This window comes from Cygnus atratus, chromosome 10 (assembly GCF_013377495.2).
Source record: "Cygnus atratus isolate AKBS03 ecotype Queensland, Australia chromosome 10, CAtr_DNAZoo_HiC_assembly, whole genome shotgun sequence".
Lineage (NCBI taxonomy): Eukaryota > Metazoa > Chordata > Aves > Anseriformes > Anatidae > Cygnus > Cygnus atratus.
The window spans coordinates 12626612-12647323 of NC_066371.1; the positions used below are offsets into that span (position 1 = coordinate 12626612).

The 20712-nt window shown below is 45.6% G+C and overlaps 1 protein-coding gene across 6 annotated transcripts in view; it reads right to left on the minus strand.

The window, feature by feature from the left end:
• Positions 1 to 20712, minus strand: part of FLNB (filamin B) — a 72249-nt gene that overhangs the window by 2389 nt on the left and 49148 nt on the right. For 2 of the 6 annotated variants that reach the window (XM_035546498.2, XM_035546502.2), the window contains 19 exons: positions 20100 to 20256; positions 18291 to 18480; positions 16122 to 16369; positions 15379 to 15453; positions 14545 to 14647; positions 13543 to 13683; positions 11855 to 11983; positions 11159 to 11332; positions 10849 to 11007; positions 10276 to 10479; positions 9503 to 9655; positions 9063 to 9185; positions 8228 to 8494; positions 7628 to 7765; positions 7422 to 7537; positions 5415 to 5547; positions 4150 to 4326; positions 1435 to 1653; positions 275 to 478 (listed from right to left, as the gene is read on the minus strand). In XM_035546498.2, the coding sequence (XP_035402391.1) occupies positions 275 to 478; positions 1435 to 1653; positions 4150 to 4326; positions 5415 to 5547; positions 7422 to 7537; positions 7628 to 7765; positions 8228 to 8494; positions 9063 to 9185; positions 9503 to 9655; positions 10276 to 10479; positions 10849 to 11007; positions 11159 to 11332; positions 11855 to 11983; positions 13543 to 13683; positions 14545 to 14647; positions 15379 to 15453; positions 16122 to 16369; positions 18291 to 18480; positions 20100 to 20256 (3110 nt within the window). Of the gene's footprint in view, positions 1 to 274; positions 479 to 1434; positions 1654 to 4149; positions 4327 to 5414; positions 5548 to 5698; positions 7538 to 7627; positions 7766 to 8227; positions 8495 to 9062; positions 9186 to 9502; positions 9656 to 10275; positions 10480 to 10848; positions 11008 to 11158; positions 11333 to 11854; positions 11984 to 13542; positions 13684 to 14544; positions 14648 to 15378; positions 15454 to 16121; positions 16370 to 18290; positions 18481 to 20099; positions 20257 to 20712 lie in introns of those variants that run through there. The other 4 variants (XM_035546499.2, XM_035546500.2, XM_035546501.2 and 1 more) reach the window with 4 other exon arrangements.

The following is a 20712-nucleotide window of genomic DNA, read 5'->3' on the forward strand; positions in this document are numbered from 1 at the left end:
GGTGAGCACCATGCAGCACTTAGAGTGTTTCTTTACAGCCAGATCAGCACCTCGAGCTCTGAATTTCAACTTCACAAAATGCTGATTTACAGCTGAAGCTGAAATCAGGTCTCAGATTGCTGTTAAGAGCCCTCATTAATTCATAGCTGCCAGCTCACAAAGTCATGCTCTTCCTCTTTCCTAACACAGAGTTTGCAATTAACTGAATGATGTTTTAATGCAAAAACCACCCAGCTAAGCCACCATAACATACAGCTGGTTCCTATACCCTTACCTGCTTTGCTGCAGTCCACAGAAAAGGAGCTTTTCTGACCCACAAAAGCCTTTGAGAGTCCTGCTCCCCGGGAAACCACTTTGCTGGCATCCGAGGTGGATTTGGGAATGGCACTATAGCAGGTTTCAGTTGATGACCTCGTCACTGACTCTACCATGATGGAAGAAGTTTCGTTTGCGCTGCCTGGGCTAACCAGTCGCTGTCCTGGAAACAGAAAAGACTTCTGACACTCAGATTCACCCCATCTGAAAGGCATCTAGCAGGAGGTTTTGAAATCCTCCTAGCAACTGGCATGCATTCTGCATCCAAAATGCATTTTCAGAGGAGCAATTTCCTTCTTCGGTATTTAAACCAACATCTTCCAGTAACACTGGCAACAGTCCCATCCCAGAGCCCTTAAGTGGTTAAGGACCACAGGAACTTCAGGATTCATTAAGCAAAGCTGGCCGCTGGAGAAGAGTTAATTGTGCTCCAATCACCAAAATGCCAAAAATGGCTTGAGTTGGCAGAAAAGCAGGTGCAATTTTGCAACAATCCATTTTGAAAGCAGAGCATGTCCCAGCACGGGGGAGTGCAGTCCCTACCATCTGCCCCCCAAGACCACCACCACGCCTGGGCACCAGGAAGGATTCCTCTAGCTTGGGGCAGCAGTAGAGCTAGCCTATGCTTCAACACAGCACTGAAGAGAAAGAGCTCCTAGATGTAAAACCAGCCTTCCTCACATCATCTGAAAGCCCCTAGACACTATGGCCCTTGGTCAGGCCACGGCAGCACCAAAATGAGACCAAGAGGGGCATCATTTGTGCTGTAAGTCTCCAGGTTTCAGGGAATGGGGAGGAAAAGTGGGTAACCAAGTCGTATTTCCCCACTGCCAATGCAACACCTTAGAGCTAGGTCAAAGGCTAGCATTTCCCCTGAAGTTGTTTTAGAGCTGAGCTGGCAAGCTCCACGACTGATGCTTCTGCAGCCCGCAGGCAGTTCTCAGCATCTCCCCAAATCCCTATCTAGGGTTTGGAGGTGATGGGGAAAAGTGTTTTTTGCCTCTCGTGTTTTTGGGCACCAGGCATCTAACCCTGACTGCTGCGCTATCTCAGAGGGTCATACTTGCTGAGTGACACAAACTACTTCAGGCACGCAGTAAATACTGGTTAGCTTTTTACCTGTAACCTTTGCCTTGAAGGGGCTGCCCACTATGTGGTTAGGTCCACCATATTTAACTCCAATTAAATAGTTTCCTGGAGCCATGGGTGTGTACATGACTTTGTAACCTTCTGGAGTTTCCTGGCAGTCCATTTTCACCTTTGATGGCCCTTCAATTGTAACAGAGAGGGTACCTGGACCAGCCTTGGTCGTGTTAATGAAAAACTCCGACTGCAACCCTAGAAAGACGTAGCACAGTAAGACACACTCTTCCTCAAAGCCGTTGTTACAAAAGCAGCCTCAGTTATTAAACAGGAGCTGATGATTTGATGCAATGGACAAGACAGCCCTTCAGGACCAAAAGGGAAGTGTCTCGGCATCAAAAGGCCGACTTAACAAGGAAAGGCAGGACTCTTTGAACGAGGGCCTTTCTGCTGGGAGCTGGAGCCCGCACTGAGGCGAGTTCCTTCGTGTCTAAGCTCAGGGAAGTTCAGAGCCGTCCCACCACACGGGCCATAAATCAGTGGTGAAGGGCCCACAAGAAAGCCTGAGAGAAAGCCCACAAGAAAGCCTCAGCCACAAGGGCCGAGAGGTCTCCTGGAGGAGCCGGGTGTTTGAACTGCTCTGCAACAACACTCCAAGCAGTCTGTGGAAACAAAAGCTTGTTTAATTACAGCATCTGGCTAACAGAGCTGAATTACTGCTCTTAATACTAAGCCAATGACACAATGCCAGCAGCACGAGAAGAATTTAAAAGTGAGGCTTTTAGTCCTCAAGTAATTTACTGTCAAACTGGCTTCAAATATTTACGATCTTTGGTTGCTGTATCAGACGCTGCTGACAAGGAATAAAGGGCTCGAGTGCCATCAGAACCAAGACAGCTATGGGAAAGTTTACTACAGAGAGACTGAAGCATGTATGTGTGGTGGCAAACCCGGGGAAGTTTCTAGCCTTTCTGCATAAGCAGCCGCTGTGTTGCAATGCTGGAAGAGCCTGGAGCTCCCAGAGGCACTGTCCCCGAGCGTGGCAGCAGGAAGCCTTACCAAGGAGGCCGGGCAGCCAGCTTGCAACACGCTCTGCTTAGCCACAGAGTGTTCCTGGTGCAGCCCCGTCCCCTCCCACACGCTGCTAACAGCAAACAGGCTCTGCCAATTAATACATCAGAAGCTGGAGGAAAATTAATTTCCCAAAGCAGCAAGCCTCACAGCTTCTCCCTGCAGACTCCTCGCTCAGGAGCTGCGGCTTTTTCCCGGTGCCCCATCTGAAGGCTGCCTTGTTGGAGGCTCCCGGGGGACACGTTTCAGGTGCTCAGCCCCCAGCTATCCGGGTCTGACACTGGGCCATTGTTCGAGAATGCTGCTCCCTTAGCAGTGGCCAGGATTCAACAAAGGGGCACAGAGTAACCTTGCTGAAGTTAAACAGTCTATTTAGATTAAAAACAACCCCAAGCACCTTTATAGACGGAGGAAAATTCCCCCGTCCCTGATGCATCAGTGGCTAGTATTAATGAGTGCTTTTGTTTCCACCTATTAAAGCAGCGCAGGCTGCAATATCTTTATTTTACACAGTATATCCATACGCTTCCAAAACTAACTGCTTGGTTTCTCCAGAACAGCACAAGCTTTGGCTGAATAAACACAGTACTTCTTCCAGGGACAAAAAAAAAAAAAATAAAAATGTATAAATAGAATCCTCAAAAGACAGCAGTGGATAGCATAAAGGGAACTAGCTGCTGCCTTGCATATCAAGGGGAAAAAAAAACAGCTTTATTCTGCTCTTCACCTGTGTGTGGCCCACAAAAGCACACAATTAAAAATCAAAGCGCATATTCTGGAATGCTTTCATATTTTCTTACAAAGACCAAAATCATACAAATGAAAAAAAAAAAATCTACATTCCTGAGTTGAGAACTGTCAGATGGGGCAGCCAAAGTAGATAAATAGGTGTCAGATTTCCAAGTAGTGTCAGTATTCATGCTGCATCTGAAGCATATATGAAATACTACAAACAGAACACAATTCATCATATTCCCTAGGTTTTACACATCATGTTACATTTAACTTGACATTTCTTAGAGGTGCAAGCACTAAGGAAAAGCTAACTGGGTACACCCTCGCACCCAGTTGATTAACAGGGGTATGCAAGTTAAATGAGACTCCTTAAACTAGTCAGCCGGCTGAATAACTGCATTCACTACAGGAAAAGCTTCCAAAAACCCTGTTTTGCTGTTACTTCTCATTACCAAGTTTCAAGACAAAGGAAAATAAAAACTAATCGACTACATTTGTTCCCCCCCAGTATTTCGCCCACTCTGGAGCATACATGCAGGGCAGTCACTGACTGCTTTCTGACAGCTGTGTAACTCTGCAAAAGCCTCCGTCCCTTGCAGGTTCACGTGTGGAACAGGGCCAAAGCATCTCCAGAGCTCTGGGGGACCACCTAAGCAGAGTTCGGCTAACCAGCTCAAGTGAACTTTTGCTGCAGTTGCTGCTTTACAAAGGTTTTAAGTTTATTAAGGCTCAGTGTAGCATGCAGACCTGCTAGTGATGGTTATGAGACTTCAGGAGCATGCGAGAAAGCAAAATTAGTCTGCACCCAGGTCAGCAGAGAATGTGTTAGTTCAGCTGCCTTAGCAGAGCAAGTCATGTAAAAATATGCCTACAAACAGCTTCTGGCTCCTTCAAGAAAGCCAGAAGGCCAACAGGTTTGTACAGGAGCTCTAAAAGAAGGGTTACCCGTGGTACCGCTCTCCAGGCCCGGTCCGTACGCCGTGACGAGCGCAGGGTTGCCCGCCTGCCCGGGCTCGCCAACGCGCACTTTGAAGGGGCTGCCCACCACGTGGCTTCCGTTGAACTTCACGTCGATGGAGTGGATTCCATTCTCGTGGGGGATAAACCGAACAGCGTACTTGTCTGCAGGAGAGAAGAGGCTTTTCTGACATTTCGGAGATGACAGCAACAGCAACTAAACCCAACGTGGAGCTGGTTAGCGGCCCAAGCAAGGCTTCCACGTTTCAACATATTTTGGTCCCAACATAAGCAAACTTGGCTTTACAAGCTGCTACGCTCCTATTTAAGTAGAAAAACGATGTATTTATCACAGGAGGTGTCACGGATTGCATTTTCACCTTGTCTACCAGAAACTGATCTCAGTTGTCATCCAGCCAGCAGCTTGAGTCTCAGCGTTATGTGCCTCACCCGCGAAACCAGAGGTGACAGCTGAATCACAGCCCAACCTGTCAGTGGCAGACAGAGCAGCACACTGGGCTTCCTTACGAAAAGCAGCTGGGAAAAAGCAAGTCAAGTTGTACCAGCAGGCTGAGCGTGCTGCTCTGACACCACAGACGTGGCACCTTTAAGAGTTATTCAGCAATTTGCTGATATTTCATGTTTTTCATTAACCCAGAGGAGTGACTGACCTTCCCCAGCTGGACTACAGCTAGACTGGCACAGTACAGACCATAATTCATTCAAACTTCAATTGAAAAAGAAAACCTCATTGCTGAAACAGGTGTTGAGCTTTCTGTAGCGTTTGCTTATATTCAGTTTCCTTAATGTTTCATATGAAGGAGTGCAAGTTAAAAATAAACTATTTGTCAAAGATGGAAGCATAGCTTTGAAAAATAAACTTCTTCACTGGCTAAATTCAACAACCACATCATATTTCACTCCCTTCCTTTACAAATAATATCGCCGTGCCTTCACTGGCAAGCCACGATTTCATGCAAAAACTCTATTTAGAGTTTGCCCTTAAATATTAGCATCTTACACAAGTTAGGACTCGGTCACTTCATTAGTTATCTAGGAAGAGCATGAATGTAAACTTGATTGAACAGCTCTTAATGAAATTGCTGACAAGGAGAAGTCATTCTCCAAGCAAGCTGCTCACTCCTTGGGTACACTATTAGCAAGCCAAGGGATTAAATCCAGACACTGTGAGGCTGGGAGAGTGTTTTTGCAAGTCACCCCATGTGTTTTGATAAACGTAAAGCTGTTCTCACCTGGCTCCAGCTCAGACACATGGCACTCTTCTACAGCTCCGGAGGGGCTGTGGACTTTAGCATCAATCTTGCCCTTTGCCCCATTCAGCCTTATAGCAAAGGATGCTGGCTGATTAACTTTTAATCCAGACTCCTGAGAATGCAATAGTCAGATTACCAAATTTAAACTTTTGTTTAAGATTAGTGGCAGGGAAATAACCATTTCAACATAATTTTTTAGATTTCAACAAAAAGACAGCGTTATGACTTAACAGTAACTCTCAAATCAGAAGTTTTTTCTTCTCTATTCTTTTTAAACTCTTATGGAGTGACTGATTTAAGTCACCTACATCCACTCAGTTGATTTTTTTTGATAGTATAAGACCATTTTTGGAAGCCAGATGACACTCTGCCAAATCAGGCACAGGCAGGTTTACAAGACTAGTCACCCATTATCACCGAGGTCAGACCCCTGTACGCAGGCACTTGATTTAAAGGATGTTTAAGTGATAGCTCCATTTTCAGCCCATTCATTCATTCCAGATTCATTCAGGGGAAAAGCCTCTGATAATCCAGTTGTCTGAAAGAGTAATAGGCATGTTTATATTTGCCACAAGAGGCTACATTTAGAACGCCACCACAAGATGTCTTAAAATGAGAAAGTAATTTAAAGCACGAAACCAGATGTTGCTGTGCTGTCAGACCATCGGCGCTGCGCAGCATTGCTTGCTGGAAGGTGACTCAGCTCAGCACCCATGCTGCACTGCTCGTCACAGCTAGAGAAGAGCTCTTGCAGCTATTAGAAGTAGTATTTTATGCCGAACATACATTACCTGATTTCATTTTCAACTAAATCCTGGAGAGGTAAATAAATGCAACTGAGTAGAACTGAGGTACAATATACAAAGCAAATCCCTGATGCAGGTTTAGCAGAGCGATGCTGCACACGGAGCTCCTTTACAGAATACTCAGCTTTATCTGCCTCTCCAGGACTTAATTGAAGTGAGTATTCCTGTCAAAGAGTCTTTAAATGAAACACAAGAGAAACATCAATACCACAGTGACTAATTAACGCCCTTGTAACTCGTTGGCAGAAGAGACACTACAGGAACAGGCTGTCACCATTTGTTTACACAGAGAAGGTGGAGAAGCCCAGGCAAAGTCCAGTACAGGCACATCAAAAATAGCCTCAACTGAAGTACTAATTGCTCGTCACCACTCAATGAGGACTGAGGTACAGTATATTTAGACACACACTTTACTCTCAGTCTCCTTTCCAAGTTTCTGGCTTTGGAGGTTTAAGTCAGACCTTTAATGTTACTTGTACTTTAATGCAAGTAACCACACACACAAAAATAATTGTAAGGTTAACAGATGAACCCGGACCAACTACAAAGCTGGAATTCTCTCCTACAGATTTGCTGCCATTCATGAATTATCTGAGCTGTGACTGTGGTTTCGTGACATCAGCCAGAGCGAATTCGTGCTCTGACTTCATCGGGGGGCCTCATCCATCTGCCTGTGCAGATGCTCAGCGCTCAGACAAGGCTGCAGTAATGTCCTGACCAAGCAGGCCTACACTGTCTCACCTGCAGAAATGCAGCTTTTCAGCCCACGTGCTGACACAGCAACTTAGTTATCAGCATGATCACTGCTTGTTCATTTTCATGCTTCAGTTCTAACTGGGCCTTCCCTAGCTAACTGTGAGGGAAAAACAAGTTTTAGCTCTACCAGTGCTGCTTCTAGAGCCTTTTATTTTTAATTCTCAAATGTTACTACCTGTAATAGACTTATTTTAGCCTTCTGCCTTCAAATCCTAGCTAGTTAAAGCTGGACCAACTCTACTGGCCTAAGTTACCAAGAGGCTAACTGTCAAAAACCTCTCTCTATCTGCAAGCTGAACTTGAAAACAAGCACCAACCAAGGCAAGGTTATCCCTAAGAAGAAAGAGCAACCATTTTGGTCTCAGAGAACAAGGACGAAATCAGTCTCTGTGGCAAGTTGTGGAGATGTTTCCTTATGTCTCACCTGAAGGCTAGTGACAGTGAGCCTGCGAGCATCATCAGACGGGGCGATGACTGGAACCAGGTAGGGGCTTTCAGGAATGTGCTCATCATTGAACTTTATGGACACCTCATAGTTGCCTGGGGGGAGAAAAAATGCAGTGAGTTTCCTTCATGTCTTTGGAAACAGCTTTCAGTTTTATTTCAGTACATTTTGGTCTTACTGTGTACCTGGCTCTTGAACTATGTATGATACACCACAAGATCCATCTTTATGGTCTTCAAAGGCAATTTCTGCTTTACTTGGGCCTTCTACTGCAATAGACAGTCCTCCAGCTCCAGCTTCCCGTGTCCATATGCTGAACTCAGCTGTTGAAACACACAAGAGCATACACAAGAGTAAGATCACTGCAGCTGGGTTTCAGCTTCCTTCTAACATACATCCTCTTTCTAATAGCAGCATCCCATAATTATGTGTATGAGAAATGGTACATTGAGCCATGGTGCCGGGTGATAACACTTGGCAGCTTTTCCAAGAGCCTTGAATTAGCCTATTAGCTTTGAATAGTACACTAACAACTTCAGGCTCATTCTGAGAGCAGTTACCCAAACATGGGTTTCCATACTGTGAGCTTCTCCATCTGCACGATGCAGCAGTATTATTTCTTTGCACATGTTTCTCCACTGACCACCCCCAGGCATGGGGCGAGCCTGCAGTGTTACACTGAGCTCTGCTCAGGCTCTCAGAAGCAGGACTTTCACAAAGGCCAACAGAAACCAAAGCACTGCACTGCAGACCCAGACACTGAAGCCCAAGAGCAGAGGACTCACCTGGGATGCCTGTCTCTCCACGCTCCAGCCCCGGGCCTCCAGCTCTCACTTTATGAGCTCCACCCTCGCCAAGCGGCCCCACGGTGAACTGGAAGGGGCTGCCCGGCACGGGCTGCCCTCTGTATTTGACATCCACAGTGTGAACTCCCATTTCTTGCGGTACAAAGCGGACGCAATAGGTGTTTTTGTCAACTTCTACTATTTCTGCATCAAAGTTTCTTCCAGAGGGACTAGTTACCTGGGCTGTCATGTCCGCGCAGTCAATTTCTAAGGAGAACAGAATACAAAATGCAGAAGAGAGGGACAAAGGGGCTGGGTACTTTGTTTTTTGAAGCAGAAACTGAGTTCAGGTGATAATGATGACAGCACAGATGACAGAACAGGTACATAGGTGCTAGGTTGTACTGTCAGCTAGATGCACGCTGCTGAGCAGCAAGCCTGACCAGTCGCAGCTCTCCAGGTGCTACAAAGGCAGATGAAAACGCTGGATAAGCCCAGCCAGCTTATACTGGTCTATGATTCACATTTGCCAAGCAGCAGTACAAACACTTAACAGATTATCTTAAAACCCTGGAGACAGGCTGAGCTGTGCAGCCCATCCTCCAGCTTGCTTTACACACAACAGATTAAGGTCTCCCTGTTATTTATTTCTCCATTTGCTGATCATGGTTATGCATATTTTTAACAGTTCATAGAGACCACACTACCAGTATTTCTTCCCTACACTGCCTTAACACGAGGATGACTTAACACTGAAGTTCCTATGTCCACTGCTTCAGGTACACCTACGCTATACAAGTGCAATTTATGGTTACGGGAAAAGAATGTCACTTACCTGGAATTTTTAGGTTCAGATCACATATGCTTCCAACTGTTGCAACAGAGGGAGCCCGTCTTGTTCGTGTGATGCTCTCCTTAACTCTTCCCTCACCACTTATCTTCACAGTAAATGGGCTGCCTGCAAGTGCCACAGCAAGTCATTCCTCTTTTACTCACTATACACTGCATCAAGGGGAGGAGTGAAAGCTTCCTCTAACTTGCACTGTATCACAGTGGAAGTTTTACAGCCAGTTTACAGTCAAGTCCAAGTGAAATACAGCCATGTAACTAGAACAGTTTTGGATGCCTGCTTGAAGGGTACTGGTAAGACCTCCTCAAATCTTCAGGACTTACGGTATGGTCCAGATCACACAGCCCACCCACAGTTCCAGCGTGCTGGCCAGCTAGGTAAGACCTTTGCTGCACTAAACAAAGGTGCCAAACACTCCTGCTTACCTGGAATATGTTCATCTGCAAATTTAGTAGACACAATGTACACGCCAGGTACGGTTGGAAAATAGGACACTTTGCAAGTTCCATCTTCAAGGTCTTCGGTTTGGATATCTACCTTGCTGGGTCCTTCAACTGCCAGCGAGATGCCACCATAACCTATAAAATAGTTAAGTTAACGTCACATTTCTACAGTTGTATCATAAATTTGACATAACATACTCTAAACCCAAAGCAGTAGCTAGTCATTAGCCAGCTTGTTTCAGAATTCAGGAGCTGCATGATGTCTTAATAGTACTTTGGTAGTCCTCATAGGTCAGATCACATTCAATGAATGCACATAATGCATTCAGCTCCTAAAACGCTCCGACCATATCCCTTTTATTTCATTAACATTGAAAAGTTAGCTTCAAAGACTGCAGGCAAGGCTCCACGTCAAACCAACAGGAAAATATCTTCCTCATGTCCTTCTTGCTGTACACTACGATTCTAGAATCAGCACCATCAAATGGAAGAAAAGCTTTGTCAGTCCCTCAGTGACAGTCCCTGTTGGCTGTAAAGAAAGACACTGGCCAAAATACAAAGCATTTTAGAAGTTCATAGCATTGCCTGAAGTTAATAACTGAGAACAACAGTGTATGCTTAATGTGCTCTTTGCATTACAAACAGATCTGCTGCTTTGCAGTTTGTGACCTGGTGATTCCCTGCTGAGGAAGACAATGCTGTCCTTCAGAGAGTGTGTCTCACAGCAACTCACAGTCCTGTGCAATGGAACTAACCCGCATCTCTTGTGTCTACAATGAAGTCACACATTTCAAAGGTTCGTCCTTCTACCAAACCACGTCCAAAAACTCTCGCTCGTCTGGCATCTCCTATCTCAGACTGGACCACCATGATTGTTACAGGGCTGTTTGGTACATGGCTCCCATTTTTCTTGATGCTAACCAGATGTTCTCCTACTTCCCGTGGAATGAATGAGATACCTACAAAGCAGAGAAATGTGACAAACTTACTCACTTTTTATGCATGTTTTACTTGATTAAAAAGCCTTAAGCATACCAAGCAATAAAGAACACTCTTTACACATGTTGAAGTGTTATTCTCAAATGGGCCACAAAGCCATTCACATATGCTGACAAACCAGCAGCTCAGTCACAGCCTGGAATGCTAACAGAAAAGGTCAGTATTCAGATCCTTCTGTGTTTCACCAACCATACCAAACAACAACAACCATTTGGTTTGACAACATACTTTTGGGAAGGTGCAGAGAAGAATTAAGTCATTTTACATAGCAAAGAAAACTGGAGTAGAGGCTGCTACACTGCTACCAGATGAAGACTATCAGAACTTACCAATGTGGTTATTGGGCAGCCTCTTCAGAAGACAAGGCTCATCACGACCTGATGGGGCTTTAATGCTGGCTGTTAGGAGACTGAGATCAGTCTCAGTGATGTCCAATAAAAAGTCAGCAGCAGAACCAAGCTTAACCTGGGACCGTCTTCTGTTATCATCTGTGGAAATACAGAGAAATGAGTCCAAGATATCAGGTGGTTAAATGCAGAACAAGTTGGGGGACTTCATGCTCTTGCTGCAAACCAGCCCCCCATGCTATCAGAGGTTAACTTTCACTCTGAAGTGCTTCCAGAAGTCTAAGCTTTATACCTGTAATCTTGGCTGTGAACGGGCTGCCTGGGATGTGCTTGTCATTGTACTTGACCAGTATGCTGTAGTTCCCGGGTAGAGTAGGCAGGTATGTGACTGTGCACGTCCCATCTTTGTTATCAATGCAGCTGATTTCTGCTTTTGAAGGTCCTTCAATAGCCAAGTCCAGTCCACCTAGGAAATAAGGAAAACAGCACTGCTGTAAACCTTCATGCACAACAAGATCAACGACTTTTAAAGAGGAAGATCCAGTACTTGGTACTGGAAATGCAGCTCAGATTTACCTTTTCCAAGGATAGCAGCAAAAAAGAGCTCAGGCCAATCCATCGAGGCCACGAAACCATTCAATCTGTTAGATTTACTTAATAGTGATTCTACATCCACTACTCATATTCCACCAAATCTAGGCTGCCTTCAGCTTAATTTTAATCAAGTGAACTATTTGTACCCTGTACCATATCCGAGCCTACTTCTCTCAGAAAGAAGTAATAAAACAGTTCAGTTGTTACTGCACAGAAGATGCAGCTTAATGAAAGCCATTTTGCATTATATTTGCATAAACCATTATTTGTATTATACCAGAGATTCTTATTTGGACAAATGAATGCAAATTATGCTTCAAATTAAGGCTGACACACATCACACTTCTTAGAAGTTTCTAGTTTAGAGTAGGATGGATTTAAAGAACAGACTTACCCTCTCCTGCATCTTCTGTGACAATGGTAAAGGTCGCTGGCTTATTGGCAACCCCATAAATGAGGCCAGGCCCATAAGCAGACACACTGCCACTGTTTGGATAATTCACATAGAATTGCAGAGGACTCTCTAAAGAAAAAAAGCAAGAAGCACTTTTAAGAATGAGTGGCCTGGACTACAAGTTTGAAACAGGCATCAAGCTGCTCTGACCCAATGGAATCTTAGGCTATGAATATACCCACATTTTTCAATGCCATTCTCACCATTTGGTATTTGAAGAACCTTTGCATGACTCTAGGGCACTTTAAAATGAATAATCCTTCCCCTTCATCTTCAAAAGATACCTCTCCACAATTTGTTCCACATTTAGTCATGACAAAGTGCTACTCTAATCACCACAGATAAGCTTAAATGATGTCGTAAAAGGGTCCTGCGCATCACAAGTTTATATTTAGCACATTACATCAGAACATGACTCAGAGAAGCGCTCTTTCAGTTCAGATACAAATCCTGAATTTCACTATTTCAGAATTAGGAATGAGCACTGCACACTGCCTGACTCAATGAACCTGAACTAGGGAATTTGAAGGGTATCCAGAAACACATTTGCCAGCCTCAGATTAGTAAAGCTGGTGCACAAGAACAAAAAGTACAGTCACCAAAAGCCAATAATAGTTTCAAGAAAAAAGGCACAGATAGCTCTCAAGTCCAAAATGAAATTTTGCAGCTGAGACAGAAACAAGCTTAATTCATGATAGCCATCAAGAAGGAAGCATTGCAGCATATCATCCTTCTCTGGCCAGGCACAGGCCAGTGCTCTCACTGAGCCAATACGTCAGATAGTTTGGCACTTACTGAGGTGCTACATCCACATGCACTACTGCAGATACTGAAGTAGCACTGTGCATCACATTATCTGAGCTCCCTGTTTCAGCCAGAGTTATCCTGTGTTTCCATGTACCAGCAGAACCAGCAGTGCTGATGGTATTTTGTCCCATGTCTGCACAAACTGCCATGGGGCTGCCCCTTTTCCCCCATGCAGCTGACATGCCTGTGGTTACAGGGCAGTGTGAGCTGCCAGGCGAGGCAGAGCGCCGGTTGTGGAGCTGGTGAATTAAGGACAAAAGAAGAGAAGAGAAAGGGAATGAAAGGCAGCGGTTTCTCTTTGTTAAGAAGCAGCCAGGAAGAAAGAAAGATTACAGCACAGCGTGCATGAGTGTTTTATTTTATTGCAATGAGATGGAAAGAGTAACTATAGTGTTTTAACCACTTAGTCTTCCCCACAGATGATAGCTTTTATGCCAATGCAGTTTTAAGGATAAACATGTACTGTAACTATTAGTTTTGTTGAGCACCAAGGCAGTAAATTTCAACCTGAAAAAAATGGTAGTTAGAAAATTGTATGTTTCTTCTTCATAATAAAATGCCACAAAAGCTAGCTTCCAAAACCAAAATCCATTTTAAGCCTGGCTGGTACTATTAAACCACAATGGAAGCTCGCGTGTGCCTGCACTTACTCCTTTGCTTTCGTTTCTCTTTGGACTGCCTGCAGATGAACTGCTGCTGAACAGTAAGATGTCCTAGGCAGCTTCTACTGCAGTGCATACGACTAAGCTACAGAAACCTTAACAGGGAAAAGATGCATCAGGACACTTGACTCAGATCTGTGTGTCTGTTATCAGACTCACCTGGGATGTGCTTTCCCATATATTTAATGTGCATTTCATGCAGTCCAACTTCAGTAGGAGCATATCTCACTGTTACTGTGCCGTCCTTGTTATCCACAATATCTGGAGTATCGGTCTTTCCAGAGGGCATGTGTACTTCACCTACAAAAAGCCACCATGTGAGTTACAAAAGGAGAAACTGCCTGCTTCCTCTCTCCCACCCACAAAGAATGGTCCAGCCTTTTTAAACAAGCATTTTAAATTGTTAAACTTTTTACCCACAGGCACAAATAGGAGACTAATGGGAACACTAAACAGACATGTTTTCTACTTAAGCTACATGAATACAGCACAGTGGTAGACATCTGGCAAACAGTCCTGTGACCTTACAAACTCCACAGGCAGAGCTGTTTGCTGCAGCCACTGGAATTTCCATGGCAAGCCCCAGGAAAGGCACTGATATACTTCATCACAAGACACCCCCTCTCTAAGATCAAGAATCCCTTCAGCAGGGGCAGACCAGGGCTCAGGGTGGGACTGCTGAGCTAGAGAGCAAGGGGGCCCCAGCCCACATGCACAAGGGCTTTGTGTGACTGGGGTGCTGCCAGATGAAGTTTCATGCAGAAGGGAATTGCTTTGGAGAAGGGAAGTGACAGGGATGCAAGATTAGATTTTTTTTTCAGCATCTGCACAAAATATATTCAAAGATAATCAAGGATGTATATAGTTGCTCCAGAGGGTAAAAAGCAGCAGCAGGTCCTGCAGCATGGTAATTCACAGCCTAGCGCCAAGGGCCATGGCAGCACCAAGAACTCCCTCGTTTAACTCAAACCAGCACATGGGTGTATCCCACTTAACCCTCAGCGGGTGCCACTTGATGTGAAATTAAGCAACTAAGTTACTGGCACAGTACAATTCTCCTCCACACGCTCTGACCTAGACCACACAGATTGTTAGCTGCAAACGGCTAAACACGCTAACAAAGAGCAAAACCTCTCCGGAGACTCTGTGTCCTTTGGGTACCTGTTATTTCTCCTTTCCTTACAGCAAAGGGGATAACCATATCAAAGGGCCTGAATCCCATGCCGTTCATGTCTCCAACCGGTACATAAGCTTCTTCCGTCACCTGCGGGAAGCAAAAGGGTCGGTCACATTGTGGATGAAGGTAGGCACGAGATAGCTGAGCTCTGAGCAGCTCCACCGCGAGCAGAAGCAGGACAAGGCGCAGTGATTATGGTGGTCAGGCAGCCCCTGGACTGGGCCCAGCTAGAGCAGCGGCCAGTCAAGCTTTCCTCCACAACACCACCACATGGCAGAGCAGAGCAAATCAAACACGGTGCGGGTGGATGGGAGGCATGCTGGAAAAAAGTGAGGTCAAAATGGAACACAAGAGCATGGGAGACAACGTAGTGCACGCAAGACCCAGAGTGGCTCCATCTGAAAGGATTTAGTTGCTAAGGCCTGGAAGAGAAAGTGATTTGAATGTGGCAGGGTGATTGCAACACAAAATTGACAAAAGAAACTAGTTTCACAATGCGACTCTGGACTCAAGACACGGTGCTATTTTACTGGGAAAACAGAGCAATGCAGTCAGGTTGCTTTTGCTAACAGGAGACATTGCAGAAGTAGAAGCTGTGGGCGTAATGATCCTCTTCGTGTTTAAGGTTATGGAGAGTTTACTTGGAGATTCCCTTCAAGCAACATGGAACAAGCAGGTCTGGATCCCAAGAACAATTGATCAAACAGAAAGAATGAATACAATGACCAGACAGAATCAAGCAGTTCCAAGAAGCAGGCCGTCATCTGAAATGGAACACAGATGGGGGAAACCAACCAAAAAATGTAAAAATTGTGTACCCAAGGGCGGAATCCAGCGGGGGGCGCACCCACTGTCTCCTGTGACCGCACGGCAGCAGCATCTGCATCTACAGCCTGGTTGGTGGTAAAGGCAGGTTAGGCGTTATTCCAGTGCCATTATCCCCACATTTCATGACAGAAGGCACGGCACCTGCCAGCTTCTGAACACTTTCCTCCCCCCACCGCCCCTCCCAGCGGTCCCACAACCATGGCCACCTCCAGCCGGGGGGGCTGCTAAACCACCTGTACCCACCACCGGGCTGAGGCATAGGGGAAGGTCACCGGTGGCACAGCAAAGGGACAATGCAGTTTGGGGGAGTTTGGGAGGGAAGCTGGAAAGCAGTGCCTAAACACGGGTCAAACTGAGTTGCACACCGTTTCTTAGTCTGGGGTCAACATTACAGAGTGAAAAACGGACAAGTCAGAGCACTGTATCTGATGACAGCTGAAATAATTAGCTTTAGAAGCTGATTACAACCACCCTTACATCATTTAGAAAGAGAACTACATAGTCAGGAAATGAAATATTTTGTTCAGGGCAGCCAAGCCTTCAGCCTCTGATAGCTTCTATCCCTTTTCACCTAACCACATTGCCTGCTCAAAATAAGCTCTGCGAGTAACAAGGACTCATTAGCTAGGCTAATAAATACCTAAAAAATTACACACACAGTTAACCTATCACTAAAGAAAACATGGAAGCAGGAATCTGAGCGGGAGGTATTTGTGGAGCAGAGCTGGCTTACCATAACAGTGAAAGGACTGTTGGGAATGTCCACCCCACCAAAGCGGACATAAATCACATAGGTTCCTGGTTTGGCAGCAGTGTAGAAGATATCGTAAGTCCCGTCCTCATTTTCAACAACATCTGCCTCAGCTTCTGTCCCATCTGGTGTCAGGACGGTGCAAGTCACTTTTCCCTTCCCTGCTGATTTGGCATCGACCACAAAACCAACCTCCTCACCAGTCTTCACAGTGGGTGCAATCCCAGGACCTACAAGGCAAGTTTTGTTACAGAAACCATTCAGAGGGCAGCCTTCCCAGGCAGGCAGCCTGGCACCAGAGCCCCACAGAAATTGCTGGGGAAGCAGACGTATGGCAAGGGACGCTCACAGCACTGGCCAGCACAGGAAAGGCTGGCGGTATGCAAGAGCTCACCACCCACCTTCCTCCTCCTCCGCAGTCATGGAGACTGGATGAGAATAGAGAAGAAGGAAGTTTGAAGGAAGCAGCACCTTACACATGCCCTTATCACCATACTCTTTATGCAGTGCCACAGGCATTATCTTTTACTGCCCTGGCCAGTGGCTTAGCTTTAGCTATCACTGCTTTAACCCCAAACTCCCTGTGCAAGCATCTGCACCACCACAGCCTGTAAAATGGCACAGTAGCAGCCATGGCCATGCTTCTTCTTACATTTACAGCAAACAATTTTCCACTGCTTTGCCACGCGTCCAAAACAATCATGAAACAATGCCCAAATCAAGCAGATCCAGCCTAAAGAGTGCTGTGTTTAAATGAGAACTATTAACTCTTGTTTGCAGTGTGTATTTGATACTCCTGCTTTTGACCACCGCTTGTTACTGGGTAAATGGCTCATTTTCAAATGGCAACGAACCTGCCATTTTAGTACCTGAACAGTATTCCAGCAGCTACTCCTACAGCGACTGCATTTCAGCTTGGCAGCTGAGAATCACAGCCACTTCTTGGAAATGGGAAATTTAACCTGGCATCTGCGAGGAATTGCCATTACTGTTATTTTGAATAGTTAGCGACTTGAGTTACTTGGAACAGTATCAGATTCAGCAGCCATTAGGCTCTGAACAATTTTTGTAGCAAAGGGGATACCTGCCGCTCTGTTCTTTCCATTGTGCCAGCAACATATTTCTGGTTTAAACAGGCCTGAAAGCAGCCAGCTGCTGGTCTGGCACTGGGCACACTCTCACTGCACAATTCAGGTCGGTACAATGCCCAGACAACTCTCACGGGTCTACAACCAGAGATTAAGTTTCCCTGTTCAGTTTGGTCTTGCCCAACATATTTATTTATAAATCACAGGACTTAACATTCAGTGATGTTGCTGTAACTAGTTCCTACCCCTTCTGCTCCTTCCCACAGCCTCTTGCTGCCTGGGAGGTGGCAGCTTGCCACGGTGGCCAGCCCAAAGCTGCATGATGACCGCTCTGTATGAGAATGGGCAAGGGCTGAAGCTGTAAATGTGCTCCACCAGCAACAAATTCAGAATTCCTCCCCTCTACCGAGGTACTGATTTTTGAGTTGTAGTAACTTTTTACCTTGAAGATCTCTCCTTCCACTCCCTCTTCCAAAAGTCTGTCCGTACTCTGGCCAACTTCAACCAGACAGAAAAGCAGCAGAAAACATACCCAGCCTGAGCAGGATTTGCTAACCTTAAAGTACACAGCCAGCTACTTTCACCCACAGCACAAATTCTGCTCTTGCTCAGAATGAAAAGCTTCTTGCAATTCTAGCAGTGTAAAGAGCATGAATGCAGTGAACATGTGCAGAGGTGTTATTCTTAAATCAACCTCACTGCAATTCTCAACAGGGCTTACCTAGGCCAAAATAAGCATCAAACTTCAGTTGCATCTAGCTGTTTATAACAACACCCTGGACGGTTTAAAAGATTTTGCTAGAGAATGCAAGAGATTCTTGTTCACTCCATGGGGTAGAGGGTTCTCTACCTTTATGAGAACCCCTCTTGTAAGAGCAGCCAGATTACACAAATCTCTAGTGTCTGCTCTTCCCCCCCTCAAATTAGCACTTTTTCAGAATTAACACTCATTAGATAGTGCACAGGGAGCACATGCAGCCTGTTGCATCAATTGTACCACACCCTCTGAAGGCAGCTTTACACCAAGTACAAACAACTGCAATACACAGGACCCAGCACACACCTGTAGCCAAACACTTGCTGGCATCCCCTGCTGGAGATGCCCGGATGCGGTAGGGAGAGGACGGGATGTCATCGCCACCGTACTTCACACCGATTGTATAGCGGCCCGTTTTGTCGGGGACGTAGGTCACGGTGTAAGTGCCATCCTTGTTGTCATGAATGTCCACTCTCTTGGGCTTGCCCTCTTGGTCCTGAGGAAAGCAAAGCACATGATCTAGGCACCATGAAGTTAGTTATGATTTCCTTCAGCAGGATAGCAAACCTTTCACAAACATATTTAGATGGTATCAAACAGGTTCAGAACTGAAGCTCAGAATCAAAGTACTAGGAATAGACTATTATAAGCACTGTAAAACAGTCAGTGCTATCAGCAGCTAGGCTTTGCTTGATACCAAAACCTTTAAGAGATGTAGCAAGCCATTTTAATTAACTTTGCATTAACTGTACGAAATTTTAGGCTTTGTTGTCATATAGCTGCTGGAAATGAAGAACACCTCCCACGTCCCCAAGGCACAGATCAGGAGTTAGACCAGGCATCTCTATCCTGATAAAGCACCGGGTTGCTTTGCCCAGCTGCTCCCTGAAAGGTTTGAGGTCAGGAAGTACTGAGGAGGGCTGACAACAGACTCCAGTATGAGGCATCGAGCTCTTGAGATACTGCAAGGTCTACAGTTAAAAGCAGGTCCGTGCAGTCCCTTCAAACACTACTTCTATACTGAATAGAAGAATTAAAGAGCTGCATAAACAATACAGACCTGAGCTTCAGCATCAAGCCTTCTTACCTAAAACCAAGATCAGTACTGTGTATAATGATTTGGACAGAGCTAGTCCCAGCTTTCAATGCAACTCAACAGCTGCAAAGCGTGAAGCACTTTAGAAAGTCCTCCACACCTGCTCACACACAAATCTACATGTTGATGCCATTTATAATTTATGGCTTAAACTGCCTGGACTACAGTATAAGCTGCGATGGACTTGAGATTTCAGGTACAGTGTGGAAGAGCTTGCTCCTATCAGAGAGCCCTGTGAAACATTTGACATTCAAGAGCTGAGAACCACAAGCTGTAGCAAATGCATTCCCACCGCACAGGGCTTGTGGAACTTAATCTTCAAAGCCATAGCCATGCTGGGAGCTCTGATAAATATCCCAGATCCTTTAAAGGGCACACTTGCATTCCAGAATAAAGCCAATTGTTTTGCAGCACCTGAGCAGATGGGACAGCACAGGAGCAAGAATGCAGAATGGCAAGTACAACCGGCCATGCCATGACCTAGGCATGCCAGGGCTGAGAAATGTGCTTTATGGCCCACTAAACAGAGACATTTTTGCTGAGGCCATGGAGACCAAGCATCTGAAACTTCAGGGAAAGCAATAACCAAGTCAAACAAAAAACATTCCTGTAATATCTCTTTAAATGGCTTACGACTTCAAGCAACCTTGAGGGAAACTCGTTATCATCACATAATGCTCAGTGTGGATGTTACATCGTGGCCTTGCTGAACTACACTGATAGCAGGCTGTCTCCATTTCAAATTCCAGCATTTCTGTAATCTTGTAAAGAACCTGTATTTATCTCTTTGGGGGCATTTGCAGAGTGTAAGGTTAATTATGAGCCGAATATAGTACAGGTGATGACTAAGACAGAAGTCTCAGAGAAGCAATTTCAAGAGTTTCACAAACAGAGCTTAAGGCCCAGCCAGCAGTCCAGTCTTCAGAACACCAAAGGCTGTGCAGACTTCATACTGGAGCCACTCAATCCCACCTAGAAACAATTTGTTGCAACCCCTGCATGGCTTTGCAATTACTCACAGTTATCTGTACAGCGAGAAGCCCCTGCCCGGCATCTTTAGCATCCACAGCAAACTCCACAGGCAGGCTGGCTGGTATGCCATAGGAACTGAGACCTGGTCCACTCGCTGTCACTTTACTGGCATCATACGTAGGAAGCACCTTCACCTTGAAGGGACTTTAAGAGAAACCCGTTATCAACCCCTCCTCCTAAGTCAAGGTTGATCATTGTTGCAGAACATACTACACAGGTGGTAGTATGTACACAAGGTAGTAGTACACAAGGGGCATTTGACAAACTACCAGCTTCATTTGAGCCTTTAGCCAATGGCCAACCAATCACTGGGACAGTTTTCCCTTCCCTCAAAGATTGATACAGGACACTGCTAACTCAAGAGGAGATCTGACATGCTGTGGAGCCTTTGAGCTACTGGGGCACACGCGCATCCCAGAGTCTCTGCAGTGCCTGAACCCACGGAACAGTGTTCTGGTTACTGCCCTGAGGAGTAGGTGTGGCTCTCCCAGTAACTGTCCGAAGTGGAAAGGAAAGCTTAAAGCAGAGCTTTGTCGCTGGGATGAACAACCTCAGAAAGATCACGGGCAGACAAGCTGAGACAGAGCCGGTGCTGAGGTG